This window comes from Lactuca saligna, chromosome 2, assembly GCF_052625555.1.
Source record: "Lactuca saligna cultivar CGN05327 chromosome 2, ASM5262555v1, whole genome shotgun sequence".
Taxonomy (NCBI): Eukaryota; Viridiplantae; Streptophyta; class Magnoliopsida; order Asterales; family Asteraceae; genus Lactuca; species Lactuca saligna.
The window spans coordinates 111,291,766-111,305,811 of NC_136418.1; the positions used below are offsets into that span (position 1 = coordinate 111,291,766).

Sequence of the window (14,046 nt, forward strand, 5' to 3'; positions counted from 1 at the left end):
AAGTTTCCATCATGAACAAAAATGAAAATACTTTTGACATTAATAAAAAAACAAAAGAAGGGGTGTAGTTATATAGGTGCAAGAGTGGGCCCCACCCACAGAAATTTGGGTTTACATATATATGTTATGTAGAATGTATATTTCTGTTAAATAAAATGAATTAGGGTTTTGATATCGTCTGTCCATTTAAAACTTAAAATTTAGTAGAAGAGGAAAATTTTGTTTCTTATGTCGATTAGATTTTATTTAAATTATTTTAATGGTGTAACACAACATTATGTGTAACTTAAATAAACAGTTCAATTTAGAATGTATATATACTTATATTTTGTTATCGTTTGAAGAATTTTGCTACTCGTTTATTAATTTTTTTCTTTTTGAAATATAAAGCATATAGTTATATTTTGTTATATTTTGAAAATTATATGGTTTACCCTAAAACAAAATTATGTCTACGTCCATAAACAAAAGCATTTAAACTTGTGTCTAACAAGAATATAAAAAATAAGTAGATGTTTTCAAATAAAATATAAGTACAATGGCAAATGCTTTTCAGCTTTTATTTAAGAAAACAACTAAAATCACAATTTCATAGGGATAGCAATGAGTGGCTCGGCCTTTTGCAATGTGATCCCGAACTTTTCTCCCATATCAATATCTTGTGGTCTTTTATTTCCCACAACCGTCCAATCCAACTTATGAATCAAAGATCCCAATATTATATGTAACATTCTATTTGCAAGATTCAATCCTGGACACATCCTCCTTCCTGCACCAAAAGGAATAAGCTTGAAATCTTGACCTCTATAATCAACCTTCACGTCCAAAAACCTTTCTGGCATGAACATTTCTGGGTCTGACCATATGTTTGGGTCTCTTCCCATAGCCCAAACGTTACACAAAATTTGTGAATTTTTAGGCACAATAAAGCCTTGAACAACAACATCATGTATGGCTTCACGAGGGATAAGAAAAGGAGCGGGAGGGTGTAGTCTTAGAGTTTCCTTTATCACAGCTTGTAGATAAGTGAGTTGAGAGATATCAGATTCTTGTATGACTCCATTGGTGTTGTTTTGCATGACTTTATCGACCTCCAACCTTGCTTTTTTCATTTTCTCTGGGTTACGCATCAGTTCAGCCATCGCCCATTCCAACGTGCTTGATGTCGTGTCCGTTCCCGCCACAAATAGTGTCTACATATAAAACAAAACATTACTCGATGCATGTACTATTATGGGAATTTCCTTTATATATATTAAAAGGATTTACTTACTAGAAATAAGTGTCTCATATCATTTTGAGTAATATTCGATTTCTGATTGAGTAGTAAGTCTAAAACATCATTCTTTTCCGTTGAAACACCATCACTCACAGTTGTCGATCTAGTTTTCAACCTCTCATTGATGATCTTATCGAAAATATTTACCATTTTCTTGGCATAAACATTTTCTGGCCATATTAACTCTAGTGGATCCAACGACTGAAGTATGGGAAAAAGGTCGGGTAGACCTGGCTTTGCACCAGCTTGCATCACTTGCAATACTAAGTCTTGGAATTCTTGTGTTGACTTTGGATCATATTGAGCAAGATCCATAGAAAACATGAAATTGGAAAGGATGTTGAGACTCGTCGTGAACGCACATTCACCTATGTTCAAAGCCTTTTCTTCTCTACAACATTGGTTAACATGGTTGACAAGTTCTTGCACCTAGAATATATAAATTTGAGAACGTAAGTTTCAATTTTTTTTTTGTATATATCGTAGCTATTACTTTCATTTTTTTAACAATAGTTCCATTGATGGATATAGAAATCCATTGAGATCTTATTTATACCTTCACCCTTCGTAGGAATTCACTAGCATCTAGCTGTTGTACACAAAACAAATATTCGTTAGTCATTCTTCGTAACTTTCGCCATTGATCTCCAGCCTCCATCCAAACTATGGAGTACTTATGAAAGTCTCCGACTTGGATAGCCTTAGGAGCTGATCGATTTAAGAAGGATAAATCATGTGTGTGAAAGAATTCTTTGCTGATATCGGGAGATGAAATGACTATGGTTGTACGACTTCCGAGTTTAAGTGACATTAAAGGACCATAACGTTTAGATAATATGGCAAGAGATTGGTGGGGTTTGTCACCAAATTCAAAGACGTTTCCGATGATGGGAAAACCTTTAGGTCCCGGTGGTAATCGTGAGTTGCGCCGGTTGGAAATGGTGAAGGCATAGACGATGAATGGGAAGAGACATGATAAAACGAGGAAGAAGGTTTGATACTCCATTGTTGTGTGTGGGTGTGTTTTTGATACGTTCGTCTAAACCTTTTCAATAATCAATCTATTTATAATTAACGAAATTACAAAAATGGTCCCTATTAGTTTACCTAAAATCTTAAGTTTGGTTCAATTTTTGAAAAAATCCAACTTTTGCCCCATGTTTGACTATTTATTGCAGTTTTGGTCCCAATCTAACCTGAAAATACTTCTTTACCTTATATTTTTCTTATTATATGTTTGAGATATTATTACATTTTAATGTGGTAGACCCAACCAAGAACCACATTTTTTACGACATGCAAAAAACTCAACGAAGCTATCGAGCACCCTTCGTCTCATATTCTCTCCCTCATATGCAAAAAAACACATTTGTGATTTTCATGTAAATTATACAAACGTTCTTTTCACATTTTTTCTAACTAGAATGGTTTCTGCAATCTCCTCACACCTTTCATCTCTTTTTCTACATGTGAATATTTTGTGGTCAAAATTGATTTACATAGGTAATCAGCTAAAAGAAAAAGTAAAAAGAAATAAAAGCCGTTCATTACTTCATTAGCGTTCAATTAATAAATGTTTGACAATTTCCAATATTAGTTTATTTGTTTTTAGACTTTTTAGTTGTTTTTTTATGTTTATATAAAGTTAACAATAAAATTAAGGTGATTTTAAAAGATTAACAATTGTTATTAATAATATTTAGTTTTAATGTAATTTTAAATGTAATGCCAAGATCTTTATAATGGTATAATTTATTATATATTTTTGAATATATTTTTTGATAAATTAGGTTAATAAGATAAATAAGCATACTAGAAGTTGAAAGTTTGAAGAAAAGAAGGTGAAATGTGAAACATTAAGATAGAATCATGGAGATCTACAGAAAATAGAAATTAAATTCAACGATCAATCTTTCGGATATCAAAGTCAACGGGCACACGACATACAATCTTTCATGTAACGTGGAATGTATATCTGGAACTAATTAAATTATAATATTTCCGATTTATCTTGACCAACTCATTGGCAATCTTTTGCGCCACTGTCATCCCTTGTTATCATAGAGTAAATTAGAAGAATCATTATACTTTGGTTGAAGTAATTTGTTCCTAATTTATTATTTTAACTTTCAAGGTTTTTAAAATATATTTTTGTTTCGTATTTGGATCCTTGTAGAAGAGTAAATTTTACAAATGATTCTTATGGTTAGAAGTAATTTGCATGTTTGATTTTTAATCTATTATTTTAACTTCAACAGTCCTTATAGTAGGTTTTTGTTTCGTATTTTGTCCTTGATGGATTTAAAAAGACCATTACGCACTTAACTTTTTTTTAATAATTTATTTATTTAGTATCATTATTTATACATTAGATATGTATAAAAAATAAAACTAAAGAATAAAAACCCTTAACCTAATCCTTCCTCCTCTCCCAAATTGTACTCACACTTCAACGCTTCACCTCTAATTTCCATAAACGCCTCTCACAAATCTTGCTGACTACATCTTTGTTCACTTTTTTTGTTAAAAATTAAGCAAGAGCAAAGGATCTAAACCTAGGGTTCATGTCAGGTTCGAGATATATTGGGGGTGAATCCTAGATTAAGCCATTGTCGTTATCGGTGGAGGATTCCAACGCTAAAGCCACCACCAACATTTGATTGGATTGCATTGAATTGGTGAGAGATTTTACAATGGTAGATCAATGTCGATTTTATAGGGATATTAAGGTAGATTTCATAGGCCGTAAAGGGTGCCTATCATGAAATACTGACGAACTTGAGTTTGAAAGGAATAAAATTGTCCAGATCGCAAATAGACAGAACACCGGAGACTTGTGGAAACCATGTCGAAAATGTCGATAGAAAGCTATAAATTTCATTCTTCTGTCATATCTCCAAATTTTTTTTTTTTGTTAGTGGGTTATTTAAGAGATCCTTCTATTCAATATCTTGTGCGGATTTTCCAATAGCTCCCCAATTTGCAAGTTTGATTTAATTGTTCAGGAAGAGAATGAGATTTTTGACATAAGAAATAGGTGATTCTCGATTATCTTAGGATTTAGATCTCGAGATTTGATATCGAATATTTATTGTTTGAACAATATCAGACTGATGAATAATAGTTCACATGATGCAGCATGCCAATAATGGGGTAGGTTGTGGTGGTACAAGAAATTTTCGGATAGATAGTGGTGGAAGATAGAAACCAGTGATGGTAGAGAGAATAAACAAAAAAAAAAAATCATAAGATATGACAAATATCCTAAATAACATGAGCAATAATAATAATAATAATAATAATAATAATAATAATAATAATAATAAAACACGCAAATTATCCAAGCTACAGAGACCATTCGTGTAATTTACTAAATTTACTCTTATTATTATTATTGACGAATGTTAATTACAAAAATTGTTCATTAGGTTTGGTCAAATTTTCAATATTTTAAAATTTGATAAGTTACATCATTGAGGTTTGTGAATATCAAACTGTAGATCCTTGCTTCATATAAAAAATCAAATTATCATTTTTTTTCTTTTTTTCATTTTCTTTTAACAATTTATTATATTATTACTGTTTTATATATATATATATATATATATATATATATATATATATAATTGTTTTAAATCTTTATTTTAATAGAATTAATATAGATAATTTATAATTTTTTTAAATCTGTTATCTAAATTATATAAGATCATTTTATTTATTTATTTATTTATCTCTATTTTTGTGGTTTAAAAATACATTAATATGTTTCACATTTTATTTGAATAAATTATTTAATGTAAAATTTTGACGTTTTTCTCGTTTAAATTGTATAATAATTTTTAGATGCTTTTTTTATAATAAACAAGTTAAAACAACAACTCAGATAACTATGAGACTTGCATAAAGTTATTTAATATTCATTTTTACTTTTTCTTCTAACGATATATATATATATATATATATATATATATATATATATATATATATATATATATATATATATATATATATATATATATATATATATATATATATATATATATATATATATATATATATATGAAGGAATGATTTTACTTTGTTTTTTTTAGAAACTGTATAATATATATATATATATATATATATATATATATATATATATATATATATATATATATATATAAGGAATGATTTTACTTTGTTTTTTTTAGAAACTGTAACATATATATATATATATATATATATATATATATATATATATATATATATATATATATATATATATATATATATATATATATATATATATATATATATATATATATATGAAGGAATGATTTTACTTTGTTTTTTTTTTTTTAGAAACTGTAACATCAAAAAATCAAATATACATTGTGAACCCTAGTCTTTGACCATTTGTCCAATTTGGCCCTTGTTAAAGGGAAGAGTGGTAGATGGGTACGCGGGGCGTACTGGTGTGTACGCTCAGCGTACTCGTGCGCGTGTTTGGTCGCGGATTCTCGCCTAGTACGCAGGGCGTACCAAGGTGTATGCGGGGCGTACTAGGCCCAGAAAGAAACCCTAATCTTTAATGAGCCCCATATTTAAAGAACCTTATGGCCTCTTTGTTGGCTAGCATTTCTAGAGACTTATCCTCCCAAAACCCTAAATCTCATTCTTGTAGCAAGAGAGTGCCTTGGAGAGCTTGTTGGTGTATTCTTGGACATTTGAAGTGAAGTGGAAGCTTTTAAAGAGAAGGAGTAAGAGCCCAAGCCTTTGGATCTGAGATTAGTAGTGGGAAAAGCTTCATTTGGAGGTAAAAAGCTTCAAGCTTTCCTTCTCTTCTGTTTGTGTTTTTATATGGAGTGTTTTAGGGTTTTGTCCACCAAAGTTGATGGCTTTATGAGTTGATGAGCTCTAGTGTCACACCCCCAAACCGAGGATGGCGGAAACGTCCGGGGGTGGAGGACTTCATGTATAGCATCATAACCACAATTTTAATAGTAATTTAAGCAAACACAACCAACATATATATAATTGAAAAAGTTACATCACTTGTATGAATTACTTGTTTCAAAATCAATTACAATATGTTGTCAAAATATGAAAAGTTTGACGCCTTAACGTCCCATCCTCAAAAGCACTTGATAACCTGATTAGTGTTTTCCTGTGAATACAAGTTGTTTGAAAAGTGTCAACACAAAGGTTGGTGAGTTCATAAGCTTTTATTAATAAACTTAGTAGAAGTATTTCACATGTAAATGTCGCGTTTGTTTCAGAAAAATCCGATATTTTCCTTGAAATCCGAAAAATGTAGCCTTATAACCAAAGACTAGAATGTATGAGAAATCATCGTTTCTTAGTAGAAATGTTGTGAGTTTAAAATGTTATGGAAAGTAAATTTCTTTTATCAACCTAAAACCTACTTCGGTTTTATGAAACCCCGTAAACTTCATGAATTGTTATCCCCCTAAGTGAGTCGCTATAATCATACTGTGACTATGTGAACCTGCCACAACGTTTCTCAGGCGTCGCGAAAATGAAATGACATTTGTCACCCGTAGACCTGCAGGTCCCACTGTAGCTAGCAGCAAGGTGTGGGGTGTCAAACCCAATATAGATCTATATACAAGTATCACGTTCTCCCTCAAGGAGATTCTGATTATAACTACCAGGAATTATATCCCGCACTCGGACGTACGGGGAGAGAGAGAGTCTCACAACATAGGTTAACAAGTTTACGTGAAATGTGTGTGAATATAAATCTTTCTTGTATGGATGTACCCTTTTTGTACGAGTGCGTTGAGTGATGTATCATAAACTATACCTATTATAGTTTATCTAAAATGTATGTAATATGTATGATCTCTTTCATGGAAATGTATTAGTGTTATGAATTTATCAAACTATACTTTTTATAGTTAAATAATACGTGTTCTAAAATGAATGAATAATATTTAATATGAATGTCTTAGTTTCAGTTCATAATGATAAACTAACATGGAAACACATTCAAATATTAGAACTTATGATTTTACACTTTGCTCAACATAATACAAAGTGTTATGATATTTACATGCTGCTGGCTAACTTTAGCCATTCTGCCCTGTTTTTGGAAAAATCATAGAAAAATCATACGAAGTCAAAAACTAGATCCGTAAATTCTGAGAGTTCAAAAAATGTGTCTAGTTTACTCATAATTTTTATCACAAATTTTAATGACCTCCAACTTGGGTGAAAAAGTCCAAAATCAAAGACTGGTCCGCATTGTTGTTTGAAATGATAGGCAGTTTTGTAAAAATCACCATAAATTGTAGAAAAATCGTATGGAGATGTGCAAGTAGCCATTTTAAAGCTAAAAACTTGAACTATTTGCACCTTGTACAGTTTTGAAAACAAAAATGTTTAAGATGCCCAAAACAGTCCGTGACTGGAGTTGAACTTTTCTGATGAAGGCTGTTAGAAAATTTTAGTTATGTTCTTAGTGTTTTAACTTGTATTCCCCCCCTGAAAACTTGAGAAAACATGAAAATGTAGGGGTATGAACTCACCTTAAGTGATTTCAGCAGATGATTGTTGAAGAATGGAAGTGTTTAATTCAAGAACACTTGGAGATGCCTTGAAGGTTTTCGAGAATCTAACATCATAGTTAGGGAGTTTGTGTAAGCAACCAAAGATTTGAGTAGAATGAAGTGAAATAATAATAGGGAGGATGAATTTTTACTTACTAAGTGTGGAAGAACACTTGAAATCAGCCTTGGATCTCGAAAATTTGTGTAGAAGAGTTTGAGAGAAAAAGTGGTGTTTGTTACTTAGTGGAATGAGAGAAATGAGAGAAAATGAGAGATAATGAGGAGTGTGGTTGTTTGTTCCAGCTCAAAAACGTGGGAGTGAGTGAAATTTGAGTGTAAGGGAACATTGAAGTGACATAGGTAAGGTGGGGAGGTATGGCTGGTCATAGAGTGGGTGTGGGGTGGTTGCTTGTGTCATAAGTTAAGGCAAAGTCAACACTCTACCTTAAATAAATCCCCCATTAGATCTTTATTATTTAAATAATGATTTTCATCAAAATATGTTTAAATTATGAATATTTAGAGTTTATTATGTTAAAATATAATTTCTGGAGAAAATCCCGCTTTAAAATCACGAAAAACGGACTTAAAATGTTAAAAATATCAAAAATGGGCTAAAAGTGACAAAAATGCGAAATCTGGCCGAGGCTCGGCCCTCTTATGCTGAACCGAGAGAGAGGGAGGCAGAAACCGAGAGAAGAAGAAGAGAGAAGGGAAGGAACCGAGAGGGGAGAAGAGGGAGAGAAGGAACCGAGCGCGCGAAGAGAACCGAGATGAGAGAAAGGGAACCGAGCGCGGAGGCGGACCGAGAGGCACCGAGAGTGGAGGCGGACCGAGAGGCACCGAGAGGGACCGATCGCTCGGTTGGTATCGGGTCTCTTAGCCACCAGAGGCTCGGTCTCTGGTCTCTTAGCCACCAGAGGCTCGGTCTCTGGTCCTAAGAAGTCTCTCATTCCGGTTTCGGTTCCTAAAGCCTATTTTTCTCGTTTTCGCCCCGTTCTAAGCCGTTTTTGACCCGGTTAAGGGCCGGAATGACCCGAATGATTCCAAAAAGTTACGGGAAACTTTTGAGAGAGATTTGGGAGAGATTTCTCACACTTGGAGAGATTTGGGAGAGATTTGACATTCTTGGAGAGATTTCTCATACAAAGAGATATTTGAGAGAGGTTTCACATACTTGGAGAGATTTGAGGGAGATTTGACATTCTTGGAGAGATTTCTCATACAGAGAGATATTTGAGAGAGATTTGACATTCTTGGAGAGATTTCTCATACAGAGAGATATTTGAGAAAGATTTCACATACTTGGAGAGATTTGAGAGAGATTTGACATTCTTGGAGAGATTTTTCATACGAAGAGATATTTGAGAGAGATTTCACATACTTGGAGAGATTTGGGAGAGATTTGACGTTCTTGGAGAGATTTCTCATACAGAGAGATAGTTGAGAGAGATTTCAAGTGTGGCATTAGTGAGTGTTTGGTTCCGTAATGCGAGTCTCTTGAGCCCCGTTAAGTCATGATTAAGGATCCCACGCACTCTTAATGAGTGTGCAACATGGTTTTCATCAGTTTAGTTCATTGATTAGTACTAGGGCTTAGGAAATTTTTAACACAAGACTTTTCTCAAGTGATGTTTTCCCATTAATATAGCAAGTTATACAGTATGAACATAACACAAACCCTAATATACAAGGTTTAATAGGGTTGACCGGCTTGACCTGATGACTTGACTTGACTCAAGATTGACGATTGTCACATCTAGAACCCGAGATCTGACCCTTGTGAGTATATTTTAGGTTTCTAAGCCATAAAAGTCTAGTCTTGGTCATTAAGAGTTGGCCATGCTTGAGTAATGAGCTCATTAAGGATGGAAGTGGTGTGATTTGGGTATTAGTGGCTTCCTCAGCCATGCAAGGGCTTAAAGTCACCAACTTTATGGATTAAGTGGCCTTAGAATAGTCAGATCTGGAATTGAAGCTTATGACTTAACTGTTTAAGACTAAAAATCAAAAAGAGCACAAGATTGGGACTTACGCTGGGTGTAATCCCAGTACGCGTAGCGTAGGGCTTCGAGCTCCCTGGTTCTGTGAAGCATCCATGTACACCCAATGTACAGAGTTGGTACACACCGCGTACTCTGGAGGGTTGACTTTCGTTGACTTTTAGGGTTTGGTTAATATTTGGACCGTTAAGCCAATTGAGGGGTAAAATGGTCTTTTACTCTTCTGAGAGAATTTAGAGAGGGACTAGTCTAGCCTTTGAGAGTCGTATTGATTATGAGAATTTATTTTATGTGATTAGGCCGAGGCTAGATCAGTATTTTGAGTTCGAGATTATCCGAGTTACTCGAGGTGAATCTTCTCACTATACTTTACCTAGAGTGGTAATTAGAGTTGTGACAGAGTACCTTATATGCTATTAGTATAATGTGGTGGATTGTGTTATTCTATGTGATTTATGTTGTGTATGATTCGGAGTTTACAGAGTAAGGACCTGAGGGTCCATAGAGTTATAGGACTGGAGGGTCCCACTGAAACACATTGACCAGAGGGTTATACAAAGTTATAGCCTCGAGCGGCTAATTGTGTTGTATGTGTTATTTTGGGGAACTCACTAAGCATTTATGCTTACAATGTTATGTGTTATGTGTTTCATGTACTAGCGAGTATCGCGGGAAGGCGCCTGCATGATCTGTAGACACTGATGGAGGGATATTTGAGATTCTGAGATTTGATATTGTTATGACATTTGATTTTCATGAGACTTTCGAGAATTAATATTTGAACTATGTTTGTTTTTAAAATTGAAAAATTGTTTAAACTGTCACGTCGTTACAAGTTGGTATCAGAGCCTTGGTTCGAGGGATTCAGATGCACCTTCGGGCTTACATGAACTCAAACTGAGGATTTGAGAAGATTTTTATAAAAGAAACAATTTTTTCAAAAAAAGAGAGTAAAAGATTTTGAGAAAAGCAAAAAGGAGCAGTGTGTACGATCAGCCAGCGCCCGAACCATGATTTCCCAAAATACCCTTACATTATGTGTTATGATATTATGAAATGAGTTATGCATGTTAGAGTAGGCTAGGTAATTCATATTTTAGGACTAGAGTGGCCTGATTTATGATGCCTTAGCCTAGGAGTTCTGCTGCTGTGAGTTTCTTTGAGTGCATTTGGGTAGCAGAGAGTAGCTTATGAGAGGCTTGCTAGAGAGTAGGCTGGATTCAGAGTAGTATGGAGTACTTGCGAGTTAGGATCCTAGGAGGAGGACTTGGGGTGAATACTGATGTGGTGTGGAAGGTAGTATAGGGCCCGTACTACTGGAAACACCGGGTCAGTGGGCGTTCCAAGTAAGAATCCTCAAGGTACTAAGGAACAAGTAGGGTTGAGTTATCGAGTGCGAGTATACTCGAGCGAGTCTCTGATTTCTTTATGTTGTGTTTTAGAGGCATCATGGTTGGGACACGCGGCACTCCAGAGAGCAGTGGTGTTAGCGATGAGGAGATTCACCGATTGATTCATTAGGAGGTGGCCGCATCCATCAGGACAAAGATTCCAGAGATGTTTGGGTCCATCAAGACCACCTTGATTGAGACATTTGATGAGCGATATGATGCTCTGTCGGAGGTTGCAGCCACCGCAACTGTTGCTGCCGCAAGGCCACAGGGAGGTGACTCGTTGCTATACCGAGAGTTCAGCAACATGAAGCCACCAGAGTTTGATGGGACACAGGATACGATAGCCGCGATGTGGTGGATTTCTAAGATTGAGGGATGCTTCTACACGTGTTCATGTCCGGAGCATCTGAGGGTACGGTTCACGTTGAACCAGCTTCGCTTGGGAACGAAAGATTGGTGGAAGTTTGTGATGGCGCATTTCACTTCTGCAGAGCTTACCTTAGTGACCTGGGAGAGGTTCACCGCCATGTTTTGTGATGAATACGTTCCCCCGGTGCAAAGGGAATGGTTGGCCCAAGAGTTTTTGTCCCTCAAGCAGGGAACATAGTTTGTTACTGTGATCATCAGGATGTTTCACGAGAGGGTGATGTTTTTCCCTGAGCATGTGTCTACTGAGTAGGCACGCATGAGTCGATATCTGAGTATATTGAGGAGAGACATTCGCGAGTTCGTGACGAACTCGACGTACTGGACATTTACCGAGCTCCAAGAAAATGCTTGGAAGAGGGAGATTGAGCTCGAGCCTCAGGGCAGGGAGGAGGCGGAGTCTCAGGGGAGGGATCGGCGACCAACACAGTCCCAGTCGGCTGCCAAGTGGGAAAATCCCGCCGATTCGAGACCAGGGAACCAGAGGGGCCGTACTTGTGGTAAGTGCGGCAAGAGTCATGAGGGGATTTGTCGATCAAGGTCTTGCTACAAGTGTGGCACCGAGGGGCACATCGCTAAGGATTTCCCCAAGGGATTTGCAGTTTGCTTCCACTACAACCAGAACGGACATCAGAAGGCCGAGTGTCCACAACTGCGGTGATCAACACAGGGCTGATGGGTTTTAAACAAACAATTCTATGTGTGCATGCAACCCTAGAATTCGATCTATGTTTTCACTATTAGATACACAACATTATGAACACATATAGAAAACCATAATATGCCCTAGTACTTTCGAAACTCATATAGTAGAGATAGATCACATAGCTCTTGTTGTTATATTGCAATAATAACTCAAATCTTGAAACCCTAAGTCTTGAAAGCAAGTACCACAAGTGTAGTACCTCTAATGGCTCACAAACACCAAGAGCAAATGGAGAGACAAGAGAGAGAGAGGGAGGAGGTATGAAATCAGCCCTAAGAACCCTTTAGGAAGGCATGGATGAATTCTTATGGCCTTAGGGGTCTTTAGATAGGTGTAGAGATTAGGGTTTCAGTCCTTATCCTTATCTAGTTGCTTGCCCACCAAGCAATCATAAGATAAGCCTTGAAAACCCTTATCCTTTATCCTTTGGACGATTTCAAGGATATATTATCCCTTGAATTTGTCAAACCCATATCAAGGATAATCATTACCCTATTTTGTAACTATCACATAATTACAATTCAGCCCCTCTAGTTTAATTAATTACACTTGATCACTAAATTAATTCTTAATTAATTATTGACCAATATTAATTAAACAAATATGATTTCTCCATTAACATATTATTCTTATAACATATTAATAAATCATAATAACCTCTTTCTTTATTATTTCTCCAGTCAAGTTGCTCTAGTGAAGGCAACCCAAAAGGACCATGCACAATCGGGTCAAGTACTTACCAGATATGGTTAAGGGCTTAGACATTAATCCAACAGTCTCCCACTTGGATTGAAATCATTCTCTCAGCCTATGTGTTGTTTCCCGATTTCCAATTTACGATGCTGACTAATTGAACAAATTAATTTAGCCCTAACCCGATCGAGCATTTACGTTTGTCATCACTAAATCATCGTGGGGCCCACAGATATCGCTTTTATCCCACTTTGGTTAAAAGGAATGGATAAACTTCGACTCAATGTTTTCTTGCACTCACTCACCGAATCACACGCAACAATAAGTTTTATAACACCAAGTTACTGGTGCATTTACATATTATCAATGTGCAAACGATTCGCAAGACACAACTCACACATCTTGGTTTCAAGAATATAAGATATTATCGTCTCACCAATCGCTCGTGATAAAATTCATGAAGCGATCCAAGTGAGCGTGGGTTTAATCCAATGCTCAAAATCATATTCATAAGCACTCATGAACGTTGCAGTAAACCTTTGTTATGTCTAATACACTTTAGACAATCTGCAAACCAATTCATGACAGTCTTCCTTCATACCTACTTCTAACGTATGACAGACTGTGGACCGTTTGAATAATTCGATTATTCTTAATAAACTCAATTATTCTGGAAGTCAAAACATGCAAAGAGAAACACAATGATAATACTTAATCTTATATGACCCCAAACTTGTGAGTATAAATAAACCACCTTTATTTAATCACCATATTGATTACTCATTATCCATTGTTTAACGTTTCAGATAATCAACTTTATAACTCGAATCATAACCACAATTGTCCCATGCTCCAAGAATGCACACTTTGGTTTCTTATGGTCCATACTCTGTGAAATAGATCAATTAAAGCTTTTTCAAATGAAACTCATTTCACAATCCCCAATCTTTATAATTAGTGTAAGAATACCAACTTCTTGCCACCTTTTAGAATA

At 35.3% G+C, this 14,046-nt stretch overlaps 1 protein-coding gene across 1 annotated transcript; it reads right to left on the reverse strand.

Moving 5' to 3' along the window:
- Positions 1 to 498: 498 nt before the first annotated feature.
- On the reverse strand, positions 499 to 2,310 carry LOC145031370 (cytochrome P450 76T24-like). Its single transcript, XM_078979909.1, has 3 exons — positions 1,836 to 2,310; positions 1,274 to 1,708; positions 499 to 1,193 (listed from the first exon to the last, which is right to left on the reverse strand). Exons 1-3 carry the CDS (start codon positions 2,283 to 2,285, stop codon positions 582 to 584), a joined length of 1,497 nt encoding a protein of 498 aa, XP_078836035.1. The 5' UTR covers positions 2,286 to 2,310; the 3' UTR covers positions 499 to 581.
- Between the last annotated feature and the right edge of the window lie 11,736 nt (positions 2,311 to 14,046).

Bases quoted from the DNA above. Each gene is read 5' to 3' on its own strand.
- LOC145031370 (XM_078979909.1), bottom strand. From the start codon at position 2,285: ATGGAGTATCAAACCTTCTTCCTCGTTTTATCATGTCTCTTCCCATTC. The intron at 1,709-1,835 runs GTATAAATAAGA...TATATATTCTAG, and splicing joins AATTCCTACGAAGGGTGAAG to GTGCAAGAACTTGTCAACCA. The intron at 1,194-1,273 runs GTAAGTAAATCC...TTTTATATGTAG, and splicing joins ATATGAGACACTTATTTCTA to ACACTATTTGTGGCGGGAAC.